This window comes from Ovis canadensis, chromosome 1 (assembly GCF_042477335.2).
Source record: "Ovis canadensis isolate MfBH-ARS-UI-01 breed Bighorn chromosome 1, ARS-UI_OviCan_v2, whole genome shotgun sequence".
In the NCBI taxonomy this organism is placed as follows: Eukaryota; Metazoa; Chordata; class Mammalia; order Artiodactyla; family Bovidae; genus Ovis; species Ovis canadensis.
The window spans coordinates 217,859,472-217,879,540 of record NC_091245.1 but is presented as its reverse complement, the minus strand read 5'-3'; the positions used below and the strand labels follow the sequence as shown (position 1 = coordinate 217,879,540).

General features: G+C 36.3%; 1 protein-coding gene across 6 annotated transcripts in view; it reads left to right on the top strand.

Annotated features, from left to right (window-relative positions):
* The first annotated feature begins 286 nt into the window (after positions 1-286).
* Positions 287-20,069, top strand: part of ECT2 (epithelial cell transforming 2) — a 59,066-nt gene continuing 39,283 nt past the window's right edge. Inside the window, exons 1-13 of one of the 6 annotated variants that reach the window (XM_069559815.1) lie at positions 287-622; positions 5,176-5,327; positions 5,953-6,032; positions 6,124-6,216; positions 7,736-7,918; positions 9,272-9,361; positions 10,489-10,596; positions 11,511-11,584; positions 12,294-12,424; positions 12,568-12,683; positions 12,778-12,840; positions 14,424-14,559; positions 17,041-17,177. In XM_069559815.1, coding sequence (XP_069415916.1) covers positions 5,198-5,327; positions 5,953-6,032; positions 6,124-6,216; positions 7,736-7,918; positions 9,272-9,361; positions 10,489-10,596; positions 11,511-11,584; positions 12,294-12,424; positions 12,568-12,683; positions 12,778-12,840; positions 14,424-14,559; positions 17,041-17,177 — 1,341 coding nt within the window. In that variant the 5' untranslated portion in view covers positions 287-622; positions 5,176-5,197. Of the gene's footprint in view, positions 623-5,175; positions 5,328-5,952; positions 6,033-6,123; positions 6,217-7,735; positions 7,919-9,271; positions 9,362-10,488; positions 10,597-11,510; positions 11,585-12,293; positions 12,425-12,567; positions 12,684-12,777; positions 12,841-14,423; positions 14,647-17,040; positions 17,178-20,069 lie in introns of all 6 variants that reach the window. The other 5 variants (XM_069559805.1, XM_069559828.1, XM_069559823.1 and 2 more) reach the window with 5 other exon arrangements.

Sequence of the window (20,069 nt, the reverse complement as noted above, 5' to 3'; positions counted from 1 at the left end):
GGACACCAAGACAACTACCAAACTCTAAGCCCCTTAACACACGTTTAAATTCCTGAGGCCGGAAGCATACAGGCAGAAAAATCTTACAACTCACAGGAACCACTGAGGAAAAATTCATCTGTCAAGGCACAGATTACATTTAAGGGATCTGGCAGAGTCTAATCCATTAAAAAAAAAAAAGAAAAGCTGAGGGGACCGAAAATCCACTCAACCTCTCCCTAGAAATGGGATGTTTACTGAGTAAACAAGCGGTAGCCTCAGACACACCTGCTAATCACTCCCACAGAAACCCAGGAGCCTCTATCGCCACCTACCGGTCGCATCCCGGCGCTTCTCCACAAATTCGTGACGTTCTGACGTCGGAGCCGTTGGGTTTATTTGAAACACACGCTCGACCAATCCGTCAGCGTCTGCGGGGAGGTGCGCAGCGGCCAATCACCGCCCCTCTGGAGACTCCAGCAAATGGGAAAGAGGTTGACATCACGCGCCAATCGGCATGCCTTTTAGAGAGAGCGACTCACTTTTTGAATTGGCTGTGGCCGCGGCCGGCGAGGAATGGCGGTAACAGTGAGAAGGACCTGTGCTTGAAAAGGTGGAACTTCCAGGGCGTCCTTTGAGAGTGGTGAGGGCTCTGTGGGTGCGCGTGGCGGAGGGGGGAGTGGGCCGGCGTCCCCAGAGCAGTGGGCCGCTGTGCTTGTGCCCCACGGCCCCGCCCCGGTGACCGCGAATTCCGGAGCACCCAGCCCTGGCTTCCCGGCTCTGGAAACCACCCCGCCGTCTTCCCAACAGCGGGGCCGGGTTGCGGCCGGGGGCTGGAGGTCATCCTGGCTGCTATGCTTCGTCATCTCTTGCCGGGTTGGATATTTTTTCCGAAAGAGTTTCTGGGCAAAGGGGGGAGTTGTCGGAAAGGGGGTCTTGGCAAGCCACAATGGGCTCTGCGGATCTGGGGGCCGGCAGCTGTGGCCTTTGGGGGCTTATCTCAGATTACTTAGTGGTTTCAGTCTTGGATTCTTCCTGGCATCTTTAGTTTTTAGTATTTAATGTAAAATGCCAGCACTTTAGGGCTCTCCACCCCGCGTACAGATGGGTATGGGTTTAAGGGTTAAAAGCGCAGCCTCTGAAAGCGGCTCGGAATGGAATGTTTTGCCACCAACAGTTTGACCTGGGGGAAGTTTATCTCTCTGCTCTAGGTTTCTTATCTGTAAAATGAGTATAATAACAGTACCTGCCCTTTAGGATTGTTGCAAAGATTAAATGAATGCAAGTAAAAGGTTTAGAACAGTGCCATAAATTGGTTAAATAAAAGTTCTTTGTTAATGACAGTATTAGGTAATGTGAACAGTGTTATTGTCAATCACACCACCAACATGTCCAGTATGGCGTTTAGCTCCTCCACCCTGAAAGATGATTGCCTAAAAAAATAAAAGGAAACTTGTTTAAATGACAGATTTTTATCTTTGTTATGGAAAGAGGCATATGTTGCATTTAGTTAAAAACTCCTTGAGTATGTTCTCAGATGAAAAGTAATCTGTATGGGTTTATGAACACTGATTTTTTGTGTGTGTTTATCTTAAAAGCTTACAGAATACATGAATGTGAAAAAATTATTAGTGCTTTTCAGTTTGTAATCAGACTGTTGATACATGGTAACTTTAGCATGCATCTTTTTTCTAAATGTTAAAGCTGTTTTCCACTGTTTCCCCATCTATTTGCCATGAAGTAATGGGACCGAATGCCTTGATCTTAGTTTTCTGAATGTTGAGCTTTAAGCCAACTTTTTCATTCTCTTTCACTTTCATCAAGAGGCCTTTTAGTTCTTCTTCACTTTCTGCCATAAGGGTGGTGTTATCTGCATATCTGAGGTTATTGATATTTCTCCTGGCAATCTTGATTCCAGCTTGTGCTTCATCCAGCCCAGCATTTCTCATGATGTACTCTGCATATAAGTTAAGTAAGCAGGGTGACAATATACAGCCTTGACATACTCCTTTCCCAATTTGGAACCAGTCTGTTGTTCCATGTCCAGTTCTAACTGTTGCTTCCTGATCTGCATACAGGTTTCTGAAGAGGCAGGTCAGGTGGTCTGTATTCCCATCTCTTTCAGAATTTTCCACAGTATATTGTGATCCACACAGTCAAAGACTTTGGCATAGTCACTTCATGGCAAATAGATGGGGAAACAGTGGAAACAGTGGCTGACTTTATTTTTCTGGGCTCAAAAATCACTGCAGATGGTGACTGCAGCCATAAAATTAAAAGACGTTTACTCTTTTCAAGGAAAGTTATGACCAACCTAGATAGCGTACTAAAAAGCAGAGACATCACTTTGTCAACAAAGGTCCATCTAGTCAAGGCTATGGTTTTTCCAGTGGTCATGTATGGATGTGAGAGTTGGACTGTGAAGGAAGCTAAGTGCCGAAGAATTGATGTTTTTGAACTGTGGTGTTGGAGAAGACTCTTGAGAGTCCCTTGAACTGCAAGGAGATCCAACTAGTCCATCCTAAAGCAGATCAGTCCTGGGTGTTCATTGGAAGGACTGATGCTGAAGCTGAAACTCCAATACTTTGGCCACCTGATGCAAAGAGCTGACTCATTTGAAAAGACCCTGATGCTGGGAAAGATTGAGGGCAGGAGAAGAAGGGGACGACAGAGGGTGAGATGGTTGGATGGCATGACCGACTCAATGGACATGGGTTTGGGTAGACTCCGGTGATGGACAGGGAGGCCTGGCATGCTGCGGTTCATGGGGTCACAAAGAGTCAGACACGACTGAGCGACTGAACTGACTAAAAGCTATTTTGGCAATAAACTGATCATATATAGTATCATCAGTGACAATTTTACTTTTTAGTTACTTCCCTATTTTGATGGTCTTTAAACAGAGAGGCATAAGTGAAAAAATGTGAACTCATGGTATTTTTGATTTATTAAAGACTCGCTCTTATGTTCCTTAAAGCAGCAATCATGTCTTGATTTTTCTTTTGTTAAAATTTTATTTTTGGTTGCGCTGGGTCTTTGTTGCTGCATGTGGTCTTTCTCGAGTTGTGGTGAGCGATCTGGGGCTACGCTCTTCATTTCTTGTGGCTTCTCATTGTGGTGGCTTCTGTTGCCAAGCACAAAAATTCAGTAGTTGGGCCCTGGCTTCAGTAGTTGCAGCATATAGGTTAGTAGTTGTGGTGGATTTTTCTTTTTAACATCCTTTTAAGGGGACTTGAAATGAAAGCCTGTTTAGAGCCTTTCTTTTTCACTGGAAACATTTAAGTGTGAGAGAGGTAACAGAAAAATAAGGGCTGGATAGAATTTATTATTTATTCTAAGACTCTTACTAACAACTATTGGAGCTCTCCTTTGGGGAGCCTTTAAATAATGATTGATGTGGATGTATGGTAAAACAATGGGAAATGTTCACATTGTGAATATTATCAGTTCAGTTCAGTCACGCAGTCATGTCCAACTCTTTGCAACTTCACAGACTGCAGCACACCAGGCTTCCCTGTACATCACCAACTCCCAGAGCTTGCTCAAACTCATGTCCATTGAGTCAGTGATGCCATCCAACCATCTCATCCTCTGTTGTCCCCTTCTGCCTTCAATGTTTCCCTGCATCATGAGAATGAATAATTGTCACTCATGTAAAGACATCATCTAATAAGTTTATCACAATTGGATTTGAGTCCTGGTGTGGAAACTGAGATATAACCTACTAAGTGCAGAGTTGAGACTGGAAGCTGAGTTGCTTGACTTTGAAGCAACTAGTATAAGTTAGTGCACTTAATAATCAGGCTTAAGTCTACTATTATTAGTGTGTACCTTGTCACACTGTTTGATATCACTTTGCAGAAATGAGGCTAATAATACTTTAAACATTACTTTGTTAAAAATCTAGTGAAAGTTAGTTGTGTATTTTGTTATTCTGAAAATGTAGGAAAAGGTAAATTAGATCAGGTATGCACCTTTAAATAAGATATGGCCTCTTCTTTGTATTTGCCCAGTATTCTGGAAATTTACCTCAAGATAAACTTACATTAAAAACTCCGGTTTGAATTGATAAAGGTCTATTCAGCTTTTTCTTTATTCCCTGTTTGCTTAACGTTTCAACTCCTAAGTCCTAGAAATTTAAAAAAGAAAGATTTTCTTTCATAGTCCAGGATCATAATGACACTTGTTAACTGTCTCATGAAATCTTTTAGAGGAGAAACTTTTGTAAGGTAATATGAAAATACAGATAAGGGAGCAGTCCAGTTATATATGAGAAGTTTGGAGAAATCTACAGAAGATAAGTCAAGTGGTGTGATGCGTTGAAAGACATGCTAGGTGGAGAATTGAGCCCTATTAAATGCAAGTAGGTGTGGAGTAAGTTGTTTGCAAAAATCTGGGAAATTCTTTGTGGCCGGAGCAGTACAGTCCATATGGACTTGGGGAAACAGAGGAGGTGAGGTTAAATAGGTGGGCTAGGATGAAAGTGTAAACTGGATGGTGAATTTGAACTTGATTGTCTAAGAAGCCCTTCTCATGCACGTTTGAAGGAGGGAAGTAACATGGTCACATTTATTTTTAGAACCATACCCTGAAAACCATGTGGATCGTGACCTCTGAAGAAACTGGCGATAGAGACAGTTGTCTGGAACTGTTGTTTTTCACCAAGTGGGCATTGTGGCATTGGCCACAAAAAGACTGGCTGGATCCCAGAGATACAGAGATGCTTGAGGGATTGATAGCAATTTGGGGGAGGGCAAATGAGGTAGATGAAAGAGTAAGGATGGATCAGGTTTTTGACTGGGATTATTTAGGGGATGATGGTGACATGATAAATGAAAATAGGAAGAGAAATAGTTTGGATGAGGGCAAAGGTATGGAGGGGGAGGTAGCATAGTATTTATGAGTACATTTTGAGTACTTTTTGACTGTCTGGTAATATCCTGTACTTTTGTACTTTTATACATATAATGTACTTTTGTTACATTGTTATTTTACTGTATCTCTATGAGTCAGGTAAGAGTATCTTTATTTTATAGATAAAGAGCAAACTGAGCCTCAGAAGTTGATTGACTTCCTTCAGTTCAGTATTTTTAAAAAACGGGTAATGATATTTCTTGTAAGTTGTAGGTGTTAATGCTTGTTTTTGCCTAACAATTATGTTCGTTTTTTGTAATTTTATTTACATTTTTTTTTCAGCCATCATAGAAGAGAACAAACAATGGCTGATAATAGTGCATTAGCATCCACTGCTGGCAGTACAGGCTTGGCAGACTCTTCCATTTTTGATTCGAAAGTTGCCGAAACTTCTAAGGAAAACTTATGTATTAGATCTGCCTCATGTGTTGAAGGTAAACATGTTATCTGCTTTAAAATGCCAAATCACTCTTTTAATCCTAAGCTTACTGACTAGCAATTTTCTTATGATTTGACTGTAATATTGTTAAGTTAGGGTACAGGCATTCCGTAAAAATTTGTTAACAAAAACCCATTGCACTAGATTTTTTTTTATTATTGTTTGGCATTTTCCAACTTCGAAGGAGAGGGTGTCTTGTTGGATATTGCTTTTGCTGTATGTGAGGGCAATCTAGCTGCAATATTGTTTACTAGAATATATTCATTTAGGACTGGTAGGTGAAGAGCCACTTCTTCCCTTTCCACTATGTTAACGTATCTTTCATAGAGTTGTATGCACTATTTAAGAGGATGACTGCAAGTTGGTGAATGCTTTCTTTGGTTATGAAGAGTGCTAATGTTTGAATACTTTGTTTATAATACAGTATGTTTCTCTTCTGAAATGATACCTGATGAGATTTTTTTAAAAAGCCAGGAATTAAGTCATTTTAATTTCAGGGAATGTTATTATCTCAAAGATGGAAAACATTACAGATCTAGCCAAAAAGGGGTTGGAGACTACTGATTTCGATGTTAGTGAATAATAAAAGTGTTTTACTTAAACGTTTTTAATTTTAATAGAAGAAATGCCTCAGATTGAAACAAGAGTCATACTGGTTCAAGAATCTGGAAAACAAGAAGAACTCATAAAAGCCTTAAAGGTATGGAGATTGAGCTTTTTATTTTTATTTTTAAAGAGACTATTTTCCTTCCATCGGTGCATAAATTATAGTTTTTTTAATCTCATCACAGACTATTAACATAATGGAAGTCCCTGTTATAAAGATAAAAGAAAGTTGTCCTGGAAAATCGGATGAAAAATTAATAAAAAGTATTGTTAATATGGTAGGTCAAGCTTTTCTTTGCATGTGGCATGCTGCACTTCCTTTGATTGTATTCTATAGTCCACTTAATGGTGATTGGGCCTAAAGTAGACGTGAGGTATACTTTGAACACTCTGAAACTAGATTAATGAAAACTATGACATTTATTTTAAAATTTGGATGTTTCTGAAACCTCAAACTATAATGTTTTATAAATAATGAAATCCTTATAGAGTAATTTGGCATTGTTAAATTTAAATGACATTTCACTTATTGTATTTGTGAAGATCTAATACTTTAAACTCTACTTTTTCCTCAATAATTTTATTTTATTCCAAATTCTTGCATTACTTCTACAATTGCAAGTCAATACTTGACAGTCATCAGGGAATTTACCTCACTGTATGAAATATCTCTAATTCCCTATACCAGCTAATACTAGATTGTGAGGGTTTCCATAATAACATATGCTGGGCAGCTCAAGCAATAGAAATATGTTTTCTCACTTTCCGGGAGGCTAAAGTCCATGATCAAGGTGTCAGCAGGTTTGGTTTCTGTTGAGGCCTTTTTCCTTGGCTTGTCGATGACTGCCACCTTCTTGCTTTATCCTCATGTGGCTCATCTTCTGTGCATGCATATCTCTCTTGTATGTCCAGATGTCCTCTCTTACAAGGACACCTATCCACCTCTAATACAGTCTGACTAGAATCCACCCATGTGACTTCATTTAACCTTCATTACATCTTGAAAGGCCATATCTTGAAATAGTTACATTCTGAGGTACAGGGGATTAGAACTTCAACATGAGTTTTGGGATACGCAATTCATCCCTTCACATCAGCCTGGGAAGTAAAGCCCAAATATTGACTCCCCCATTTGAATTTTCTTTTAAATGGTTCTGTTCTTTTTATACAAGTCATGTAGATCCTTAACTATCTTCATTCTTTGTCATGGATGTACATTACAAAGTTGTCTTTTTAAATCCTGTGTATACAAAGTTGTAGTTGCCTCCATATTTTCTTATCTTTCTCTTATTTCCCTCATATATACTGAACTTTCTGTAGATGTTACATGTCATAGTATTTTTTTCTTTTTTTCTGACTATAATTTGTGCAGGAAGAACTATGTGTATGGCATCATTTTCTCAGTCAGAATAAAAAGCAACTCTGGATATCTTTCTAAGGCATCCTACTATCAAAATATGTGTACTTAAAAAATTCATCATCCCTATTTTTATATCCATACTAGATGCTTTATAATGGCTACCAAGTCATGTCAGAAACTTACGCCTTTATAATAATTTTCAAAATTTAAAATCTTAATGTCGAGATATATTTATATAAATAAGTAAAGAAATATGACTTCACTATTAAGTATAATGCTCATTGTATGGTTTAAAACTTAAGTTTCTACATTTCTACAAATATACAAATAAAAATGTTGATACTGAGTTGATTTGGGGGTCTTATTTAGAGAGATTTATAATTGATTTTATAATATATAAATTTTATTTCTTAATAATGCCATGGAAAAAAATCAAGGAAATTAAACTGCCATTTGTAAAGATGGAATCAGTTGAAGAAGTTAAAAGTTTGGATTCTCCAGAATTTGAAAATGTATTCATAGTCATGGACTTCCAGGATTCTGTCTTTAATGAGTTATACAAGGCTGATTGTAGAGTTATTGGACCACCAGTTGTATTAAACTGTGCAGAAAAAGGAGAGGTAAGAAGGAATATATGCTTATTATAACTTTTCAAGGTTAATAAAATTTTATTAATGAATTTTTTGCAGAAAAATCTCATTAATTGTTGAGAATATGAAATATTTAAAATAGGAATAGTAGTGGCTACTCTATAGTACTACCTTCTGTAGAACTCAGAAGTCCTTTAATCATAAATAATATGTGTGTGCGTGCGTGTTAAGTCGCTTCAGTTGTGTCCAACCGTTTGCAACCCTATGGACTTTGGCCCGCCAGGCCATGGGATTCTCTGCCCTCCCTCCTTCAGGGGATCTTCCCAACCCAGGGAACGAACCTGACCCAGGGATCAAACCCCCGTCTCTTTACATCTCCTGCATTGGCAGGCAGGTTCTTCACCACTAGCGCCACCTGGGAAGCCCGAAGAATATCATATGTATATACAAAATCTTAATACCTGCAGTATCTTGGGAAGAAATAATTTGCTTTAAACCTGAGTACCAAAGATATGTATATATAAGTACATAAACTTTAATTTTCTTCCACATAGAACTGCTACCACAATTGCATTTTTATCAGTTTCTACTGATAAATTAGGGAAATTACTTTAGCTTTTTGTTTTTGAATAGCATTTCATTCAAGTTGTAGCAGAGGTGATACATATTTTATTGCTCTGTTTTGGCATTCTTAAGCTTGCCTTAGTAACTTTAAACTGCTTAGATCTTTGTGCTTCTTTTATTATAGATACTAATGATGAGCACATTATAATCTTTTAGTTTTCTGTTTTGATTCAGAAGTCTTGTTTTTAAAAAACACAAACATTTTAAAGGCCAAGATTATGGAAAAGTATATTTCTGCCCAATAGTGGGAATTAAATTTATATCTGTTTTTAAGCATTCTCTTTCATATATAGATAGATAAAATCACTTGTTAAATTATTTAGTATCTCCATTTTTTAGCTGAAAAGTTAGAATCATATTTGGTTCAAGTATATATATGATCAGTATTTATTAGAAAAATATTTTTGACCTCTTAACTTTAATTTGAAGCTTTTACAGTAGTATATGGAAATCTTTTATTATAGACAATACCTCATGTATCAAAGTACATTTTGGAAACAAAGGTGTGGGTATGGATATTTATGTTTTATTTGGCAGTAGTAAAGTGTGTTTAGATTATGTGTATCAAATATGATATGGGAAATCATGGGAACTTTTATTGTGAAATTGATCCTTGCGATTTCTTGCATGTTGAAAGATGCAAGTATATTTTGGGGTTTGGAGTGTTAAATGGCAAGAGAGGGAAATATGTTTAGTTTAGAAAGATGTGTTCTATTTTTGCTGTAGAGAGTCTCACAGATTTAAAATTGTATCCTTCAGCCCCTGCCATTTGCATGTCGCCCACTCTATTGTACCAGCATGATGAATCTAGTAATATGTTTTACTGGATTCAGGAAGAAAGAAGAACTAGTAAGTATTTTAAAACATTCTAGTCAAAGAATATTTTCTCTAGAAAAATAAATTTAAATTTGCCTTTTTTTGGTAGTTGTATCATGATTTTATTTTTAAAATATTGAAGGAGAAATTACTGTGAACGTGAAGTGAAGTGAAGTTGCTCAGTTGTGTCCGACTGTGCAACCCCATGGACTGTAGCCCACCCGGTTCCTCCATCCATGGAATTTTCCAGACAACAGTACTGGAGTGGGTTGCCGTTTCCTTCTCCAGGGGATCTTCTTGACTCAGGGATCAAACCTGGGTCTCCTGCATTACAGACAGACGTATTACCGTCTGAGCCACCAGGAAGCCCACTATGAGTATGAAAGGGGTCTTAAACTTTGTGAAGAAACACTCTGAAGAGCCTTGTGAACAAACAGATGTTTTGTCTAGGGTGGCTGGTCTGTGAATTAGGAAAACTTCGTAGCTGTCTGTTTAAATTGTCTTTTTAAGTATTTTATTAGCATATTATTTGAAGTTTTTGTTTATGCATTGCCATTTTTTATTATATATATCTAGTCTTAAAGTATTCTCATTGCTCTAGAGAATTCATAGAAATTTCTTTCTTTGATCTGTAAAATTATTTATGTTGGAACTAATGCCTGGTATGCTGCAATTTATGGGGTCGCAAAGAGTCAGACACGACTGAGTGACTGAACTGAACTGACTGAATGGGGTATTAATAGAATTCAGTGGGAAGAATCTTGATGTGATGACAACCTGGCTTTTAAAAAGTAATAAATTGAGGACATACATTTTTTTGGGACACAAGCCTGTTGTGTCCCCCTTTGCCTGGCAAAGCAACAAGCTTTTTTACTTCACCACCCACCTCTAAGAAGTAATATCTTTACTTTTTCACTTGTGTGAAAGCCAGTCTTTAATTAACTTAGTTTTGTATGTTAATCTTAACTAGCTTATCTCTGTATGATTTTGCCTATGCCAGTAAGGCAAATGAATCTTTAATTTTTTTAACATAAACTTTATAAAAATTCTTTCATGTACCTGATAAATAGAAATCAGTATATGCTAAATGAACTATAAACATCATTTAAAATTTTGTTTATATTAATCAAAAAAAAACAATGTTTACTTTTTCTTTTGAGGTCAGATTGGTGACATTGGTTCATCACATGGGTGGAGTTATTAGAAAAGATTTTAATTCAAAAGTTACACATTTGGTGGCAAATTGTACACAAGGAGAAAAATTCAGGGTATGTAAATTTTAGTGTTTTTGTGTATTTCAATATAGCACTGTTTGGTAATGGATTTAATGAAAGTGTTCTCATTTTGTCTATTTCTCTCACAATTTATTGAGGATCAGAAATTCAGTTTTTGCTATATGTGTGTTTAGTAAAAAATTTTAAATCATAGGAGTGTGGCCCCTGAGGTTTGAAGGAGGCAGTGGAGCTTGAGTTAGGTCTTGAAAGATGATTTGGATAGTGGAGGTTGGTAAGTGAATAACATTTTAGATGAGTAATATTAGGAAAGAATTACTATGAGCGTTGGTGAGTAAGGGGGTCAGAAGGTGATGAGGGTAGGTATTTTTCTCTTATCTAGAGCAGAACTTTGTTCTTATAAAATAGTTCCAAGATTTAACTTGTGAAAATTATAGAACAGGAGAAAATACTTTTATTGGGATTAAAGTCTTAGTTTAAGATTGCACTTGAAGAGTTTATCACTTTGTTCTCACCCTCCATCAGTGTATATATGTAGCAAATGGTAAGTTTAGGGTAATCTTGAATTCCTGGAAGGTATACTTAGAATTCATATCTAAGATTTGGTGACCTAATCAGATATATTCTCTTAAACTCTTAGTGCTATCATGGGGGTTAATACTTCTAAGGAGACACAGAAATAGAAATGTAATAAAGATGAACTGAATTAACTTGGGAGATGTATTTATTTAAAATAAAATGAAACAGCTTGGACCTTGTGGAACTTGTTTTGGAAGTTATTTTAACCTGGATTGTATGATGGAAAGATAGTTTTTTCTTTAATTTTTCTTTATATTTTGTTACAAAGCAGATGGGCAGTGATCTAAGAATGTAATTATAATTGTTCATATTTTATAAGAATGCAGTTATTTAAGGTAAAAATGCATCATAATTAATGTTTGTGTTTTTAGGTAGCTGTGAGCCTGGGTACTCCAATTATGAAACCAGAATGGATTTATAAAGCTTGGGAAAGGCGGGATGAACAGTAAGTATTTAGAAATTCAGTTGTTAATTATGTGAATCAGTCACATGTCATAAGGAAACCCATGTGCCCAAAATTCATAAATTAATATATGAAAAGTTAATTCCGTCTTCGTGAAGCTTAGGGAATAAAGTATAGGAGGAAAAAAATTTTTTTTATTATTATTATAGTTATTGAAAATGGAAAGACATCTATGATATCTTTGAACTTTATTTTATAAAATAATTTAATAACCAATAAAAGCATTCTAAAATTATCAGGTAATAGCTTACTGCATCTGGATGTTTGGGTTGTGCTATATTTTTTCTTACGTTTGGCTGGTTACATTTTAAGTGGTAATTGCATTTCATAACCTTGTTAAGCTTTCCAGTCTCACAATTCCTTGCTCATGTACTTGATTATTACTTAAGATTTCATGAAACTGTAGAACCCCTGTAATACATATAAAATTTCATGTACAGAGCAGATATTTGCATCTTTAACAATTACCTGTGATTAAACTGTGTGGGAAGTTACTTCTGGGATGACGGAGGACACATCAGTTTTTTTTTAGCTATAGTTTTTATGAACATTTCAGGACCTAATGTAAAATATTTTCAATAAATGGATTATGCTAAAACCTTGAAAGTTACTGTAGATTTATAAATTGATCTGCTTCACTTATATTGAATTTCAGTTAAGCTGGTTTTAGAAGAGTGTACTTTGTTTTTAGGGACTTCTGTGCATCAGTTGATGACTTTAGAAATGAATTTAAAGTTCCTCCATTTCAAGATTGCATTTTAAGTTTCCTGGGTTTTTCGGATGAAGAGAAAACCAATATGGAAGAAATGACTAAAATGCAAGGTAGAATTCAGCATAATTTAAAAGCTAACATATTTTATTCCCTACTCCTGCTAATCACTTCCTTGAGAATATGTCTCTTTAAAAAATTTGGGCCTGGGGATAAACAGCTGGTCTTATGTATGCTTGTATGCTTTCCTCTTTAGGAGGAAACTATTTACCAGTTGGAGATGAAAGATGCACTCACCTTATAGTTGAAGAGAATATAGTTAAAGAACTTCCATTTGAACCTTCAAAGAAACTTTATGTTGTGAAACAAGAGGCAAGTAATTGTAAAATAAGAGTGATTTTTAAAAAACATTAGTAATAGCTTTTCTGATGAGATAAATTCTTAATTAAAGTCTTCTTTCCACTAGTGGTTCTGGGGAAGCATTCAAATGGATGCCCGAGCTGGAGAAACTATGTATTTATATGAAAAGGTATGCTGTTTGTCCCTTTTTTCATTTGTTCTGTGAGCTTGATTGTATGAAGACGACACTTTTTTATTCCAAAAGAACCTAGGATAATTAGCACATAGATCATGTTTTTTTGTCATGTTTAGGAATGTCAGAATAATTAAACAGTTGGATATTGAGGGATAGTCTATGGAGATTTAATGTATTGAATCTTATTTTAATCTGTGTCATTCTGTGCTAATTCTTGGTGATACTGTTATAAACCGTAACATCCCTATCTTAAAAAACTTAGAACCTTAAAGGAACGAGAGATGTGCATACAATTACAGTACACAATGAAATGTGCCATAATTGAGCAATGTATGTATTCTAGCCACTAACTCAGAGACTCAGGAAGGATTGAAAAGAGCAAATAAATGCTGAGCCATCTTCCTTGGCTAACTTAGTAAGGAAATTCATGTTAGACAGCAGGTGGGAGAGGGTATGAAAGCTTAAAAGTACATTAAAAGTATGGCTTCAGGAAAGAGTGTGGGAAAGAAGGCCAACAGATAAAGCTGACTAAATAGGCAGAATCAAGTTTTTAGTATGTTAAAGCGTTTTGATTTGTCCTGTAAGTATTGGAGCAACTGAAGAATAGGGAGAGATGTCATTTAAAAAAATGACTGTAGTAGAAGGAATTATAGGCAAGGAAAATCCAGCCTTCATTGCTGGATCTTGGTGAAAATGGTGTCGTTCACCAGAATGTGACAGAAAGATATAGAAGCAGGCTTCAAGGGAAAATTTACTTCAGTTTGGGATTTAATAATTTTGAATGGAATGTTGAAGGTGAAGTATAAAATCTAAATATTACTCTGTTATGTTCTCTTTGGGCCCTTATTCTCAATACAAGTTTCTGAGCCTAAAGTTTAAAAAATATGCCTCAGATTGCAAGAGAGAACTCTGAAAAAAATCTAATGGTAGGACTTCCCTGGCAGTCCAGTGCTTAAGAACCTGCCTGCCAATTCAGGGAACATGGATTTGATCTCTGGTCTGGAAGGATTCCACATGCTGTGGGGGAGCTAAGCTCATGTGCTGCAACTACTGAATCCCACAAGCCTAGAGCCCGTGCTCACCTCAATTCGTGAAAGCCCTTGTGCAACATCGTCAATGCATTTTTTTTTTCCTTTTTTTTTTTTTTGTCAATGCATTTTTAAAGACAGTACAGTTTAAAAAAAAATCAAGTGGTATTTGAGAAATATTGAAGAGCACTGTATCCAGGCACTGTGCTAACTGCCAGAGATACAGTGAACAAAATATGAATGAATGGTCCCTGCCTCCCCGGAATTTATGGTCTAATGGAGAGTAGATTATAAACAAGCTTATAGGCAAATATGTAATGGTAGTATTACTGTGGAGAAAAAGAATTAGGTGTTAGTGGTTAGACAATTACAATAGTCCTTTGATTATTATGTTTTATGAAGCAGCCGAATTATGTGGAAAAATGTGTAGTTGTAAAATTATTGTGCAAAACCCAGATTTTATCAGATTCTTAAGTTTGTTTTTCTTTTGTTCTTGTCTCACTAAAGAACCACAGAAGTAAAATTGAGCTTTTGTGCTTTTGATTACAGGCTAATACACCTGAGCTCAAGAAATCAGTGTCACTGCTTTCTCTAAATACCCCAAACAGCAATCGCAAAAGACGTCGTTTAAAAGAGACACTTGCTCAGCTTTCAAGAGAGGCAGACTCGTCACCTTTCCCTCCCCGTAAGCGCCCATCAGCTGAACATTCCCTTTCTATAGGGTCACTCCTAGATATCTCCAACACACCAGAATCTAGCATTAACTATGGAGGTAATTCACATTTTTAAATCTTTAAATTTAGTGGAATAGAATAATTATTAGAATGTAGATAAATCCGTACGACAGTGACTGGCCTTTGTTCTAGCTGAGGAGAAGAGGCACATGGAAATGCTTAGATTTAACAGTTGCATGCTATATACTAAGTGTTTGTATGTTTTGTGTGTTTATAAGATAAGTTTTATTGCTCCTGTTTTACAGATGACTGTACTGAGATTAGAGAAGTAAAACTTGTCTAGAGTCACACAGCTAGAAAGTGATAGAGCTGTTCAGAGAGCAGATTGTTAACACAAAGAATCACAGGAGATGTCACATGAATAATGGAGAAAATAGGTACAATGAAGTCAGAAAAAGGTGAACTTACTTTGTTTATCAGCTGATATAGGAAGCTGCATATAATTAGTTCTTGTACCTTGATCTTCAGTTTTTTCCCCTCTTTTTTTTTTTCAGTCTGCACACAAGTATGTTGTTTTCTAATTTATGAAATAATCAAAACCTTCCCTTGACTTCATAATACTTTCCACTGACTATCCTATTTCTCTCTTCCCTTTCATATAACTACTCTTGAAGGATTTATCTTGATCCATTGTCTCATTTCCTTTCTTTTTACTGTCTTCAGTTCATTCCAATTGAATTTCAGTGCTCTTGCTGGGGAGCCTGACAGTTTTTGTATAGTCAACAGCATTTAGCACATGAGCAGCTATTCCTTCCTGGACACATTTTTAAATTTTGGCTTTTGTATATCACTCATTTGTCTTTCTCCTTGGCCTAACTTACCTTTCCAACTCTAAATGTGGAATGTTATTCCTGAGTCATTTCTTTTCCATTGAATTCTTCCTAAGTGATCTCATTTAATTCTATGGCTTTTCTTTCTATAGCTGATGATGCCCAAATTTGAGGTTTTTCCTGTTCAACTGTATTCTTCACACCTCCTTGTTCATGTCTAATACACAAGCTGTTCTTCACATAATCACATTAGAAATCTTGATTCAATCTCTATTCCTTTGTTACCCTTCCTTTATCAACCTTTTTATAAATAGTCTCTCTTAGATAATTGCAATGGTCCTTTAGATGGTCTCCCTATATTCATCTTTGCCTTTCTACATTCAGCACTTAGAGAGGTCTCTAAAAACATGTAAATTAGCACATGCTGTTCTCTGCACAGACAGTAAGCTCTGTATTGCCACAGCTTCAGGTTCCTGGGTAACCCTTCCTCAGTTGTTTCTCCTGTCATGTGCTACTGTCCTCCACTAATGCTCTCTGGGTATTAGTCACAGTGTCTGTTATTCTTCAGATTTTTCTACTGTTAAAACCATACCTCGGAAACTTTATACTTGCTCTCCCTATTTTAAAGAAATCTTACCGGGTTCTCTGTAAAGGTAAGGCCCTGTCCCACTACTCCTTCCTACCAACCTGACTGTGGGTTGTCATCTTCAGTAGTAGTTACCACTGTTAGAAATTGTTTGTTTACTCCTTTATTGTTTTATTCTCTGCACCAGCATGTAAACTTGAAGAGAATAAGTACCTTGTCTGTCTTCTCTGCTTTATTCCCAGTGCCTGGAATAGAGTTGTTGTTTAGTCCCAAAGTCATGTGTGACTCTTGGGACCCCATGTACTATAGCCCACCAGGCTCCTCTGTCCATGGGACCTCCTAGGCAAGAATACTGGAGTGGGTTGCCTTTTCCCTCTCCAGGGGATCTTCTCAACCCAGGGATTGAACCCGAATCTCCTGCTCTGGCAGCTGGGTTCTTTATCACTGAGCCACCAGGCAAGCCCTTAGTATAGAACAGGTAGTCACTAAATATTCATGGAAGGAATTAAAAGTCAGTTTCAGATAGGTGTAGAAAGCTGAGCTGGATTTGAGATTTATTACAAGAGGAGCAAGAATACTTGTAACAGCATACAGAATGAGTTTTTAGGAAATAGTTTGCTTTGAATATGGAGGAGTGAGTCTAATTAGGTTAATTGTAATTAGGAAATTAACATTTAACATTCATCTACTCTATAGACCTTCAGATCTTACTAGTTGTTCCACTAATATCCTACCATGCTATTTGGCAAAAGCAAAAAGGTTTTTCTGAGTTAAAATTCAATCCAGGATTATAAATTGTGTTATCTTTCTTTAGTCTCTTCTTATCTGGAACAGTTCTTCTTTTCGGTATTTCTTTGTTTTTTAATGATCTTGACGTTTTTGAAGAGTACATGACAGTTATTCCTTTCTGGCCTTATTCTAGGATGAAACTCTACTTTAATGAAAATATATATGGTGGTATATTTATAAGAATAGATACCCTTCGCTCTCTCTCTTTTTTTTTTTTGTTAAATATGTACAGTGTTTGGTGCTTATATCTGGCTTCCATTTTAAATCTTTCCTCCTTTTTCCTTTAGAAACACCAAAGTCTTGTACTAAGTCTACTAAGAATTCTACTCCAGTTCCTTCAAAGCAGTCAGCCAGGTGGCAAGTTGCGAAAGAGCTCTATCAGACTGAAAGTAATTATGTAAACATATTGGCCACAATTATTCAGGTAAGAATTTGGAAAAATGATCTCTGTTTCACCATTCATAAGTAAAAACAAAGAAATGTGTTATTTTTTGTAAGAGAATTGTATAAGCATAGAATTTAAACATAGATATTGAAAATCTATGACAGAAACTGCTGTTAGGGAAATGCCATTTAAAAGTAGCTTTTTTTTCATGCAGAAATAGCCTTTTTTTTTTTTTTTTTAATAATGACTTTAAAAAGAGAAGGATCCTCAATAGACAGTCTTAGAGGAGACTGAATTTAATTCACAATGTTGCAGCTTCCATGTCAGGATACTGCATTTACATTTGGAAGTGGTAGCTTTTTATGATAGTGTGTATTCAAGTCATTGCTTTATTTAGTACTGTTTATATATGACTCATTGGAAAAGACCCTGATGCTGGGAGGGACTGGGGGGGCAGGAGGAGAAGGGGACAACAGAGGATGAGATGGCTGGAAGGCATCACCGACTCGATGGATATGAGTTTGAGTGAACTCCGGGAGTTGGTGATGGACAGGGAGGCCTGGCGTGCTGCGATTCATGGGGTCGCAAAGAGTCAGACACAACTGAGCAACTGAATTGAACTGAACTGATATATGAAAAAACAGTTAGCGATGAAGCATAACAACATATTTGTCAGTAAATTTTTATTTTTTAAGTTTATTTTTAATTGGAGGTTAATTGCTTTGCTATATTGTGTTGGTTTCTGCCATAGTAATTTTTTAAAAGTTATCCTTTAATGTGTCATTTTCTAAAATTTTGCAGTAGTCAAATGTTGACTCATTGCTTACTACTATTAAAATGTACTATGAAGTTATTTCTGAAGAAAAACAATTCTAAGAAATCCTTGTAGGATGAGAGCAAGGAAGATATTAAGGAATAAATAAAAATTCAAGGTTCTGAAAAGCATAATAATAGGACATTATTTTGGAATCTGTAGAAAGAAGGAATAAATTTGTTTGTGGTAATGAAGAAGATAATTTGTCAGGAAAATAAAGTTGATACCACCTAGCTTAACTTTGAATAGAAAATGATAAGGAGTTTCTTATTTGGGTTTAATTTTTAATTCTATTTTAATTATTAATATTGTTCATTAAGGTCCAGTATAATGGCCTTTAGTTGCTTGTACCATTGATAAGATGCATGAATAAGAAATGAAAAACTTTTTTCTTGGTATTCATGGAAAGGTTATTCTTCATAGTTGATTTGTTTAGCAGTAGTCAGGGTTTTATGAGGCCCTCTGCTATACTAAACTAAACTTGTTTTAAGTCAGTTCTGCTCTTCCTCAAGGGAAGCCATCCTAGAGGAGTTTCCTGTTGAAGTGTTTATAGTCAGCCAAAATGTGGCTGAGGAGCAGAAAATCCCTTTGGCATGTACTGTTCATGTACTTTGGTAGCATTTATAACCTAGAAATGTAAATCCTTTCAGGCCATGGTAAATGCCCTGGAGTTTCAAATTTTAACCTGCATATCAATTACATGCACTAAAACTTCTTTTTAAAAAGCACTTGTAATTATTACACTGTAGACAAACTTCCACACTACTGTGCTTAGTATAAATTCACCTAAGTTTACTTAAACCTCCATGGGCCACGTTCATTATAGTGTTCTCTTCAAGCTTGTTGTAGGACTAATGTGTCCTACTAATGTGTCCTACAAATTTTTTTTTTAATTTGAATTTGGAATAGCTTAATTTTTACTTAACCTCCAAAATTAAGTGTAGCTTCTTGATTTTTTTCCATTTAATACTTAGGTGCCTATTAATATAAGGTGTTAAAGAGGATTCCTGTTTTAAAGGAACTTAGACTGGAATAAGAGTTAAAACATACACACCTAATTATAACTAAATGGAAAGTTTTGAACCTCATGAGAGAGGTTTAGTTACGGTATTTGGTGATATGTGGGGTGAGAATTTTGCTCCTCTTCCAGTTTAGGGAAGGTGTTGGGCTGGAATTTTCAGTGGTTGAACACTGAAAAAGTATACAGAAGATGCAAATTGAAATGAGTTTTAAAGCATGATTATGATTAGTGCATGCAAAGAATATGGGTGGGAAGTGTATTTGAGATTATTCCAACAATACAGAAAGACTAATCCTTCCCGGTATTACTGAATAGTCCAGGGGATTTTGAGTTGAGGGTGGGTTAAGGGTAGGGAGGAGCTGAAACACCAATACTTTGGCCACCCAGCGTGAAGAGCTGACTCATTAGGAAAGACCCTGATGCTGGGAAAGATTGAAGGCAGGAGGAGAGGGGCGACACAGGATGAGATGGTTGGATGGCATCACCGACTCAATGGACGTGAATATGAGCAAGCTCTGGGTGTTGGTCATGGACAGGGAAGCCTGGCATACTGCAGTCCATGGGGTTGCAAAGAGCTGGACACAGGTGACCTACTCAACTGAACTGAACTAAGGGTAGAGTTTAGGGTGTGAATATAGTAAGAGTTGAGATAAGATATCTTACTCCAGACTGGGGAAGGCCTTTGTACAGTGTGCTAGGTCATTTGTTGTTAAAGAATTTTTGATAGGAAGGGAAAGATGGTAACATTTGACTTGTATTTTAGAAAGTCATTTGGTTCACTTTGAAGGAGGTATTGAAGAAAGAGAAAGAAATCGTGGAGGCGAGATCAATTTGAAGATTATTTCAGCACTCTTGGTTAGAGATTTTAATAAACTAAACTTCTTAGGATAGTATCAGTGAGAATGAAAAGAGGATAGATTTGAGATATATTGGAAAGGTAGAATCAGAGTTTTTAGCTAACTAATTTTATATGTGGGATTAAAACAGTAAAAATATTTTAAGATATTGTGTCTTAAGAGTATGAGAAGTTTTAATCTTGATGTGTTTTGATGGTCTGAATATTTTTGTTTAGGCTATTTAATGAAATGTTGACTAT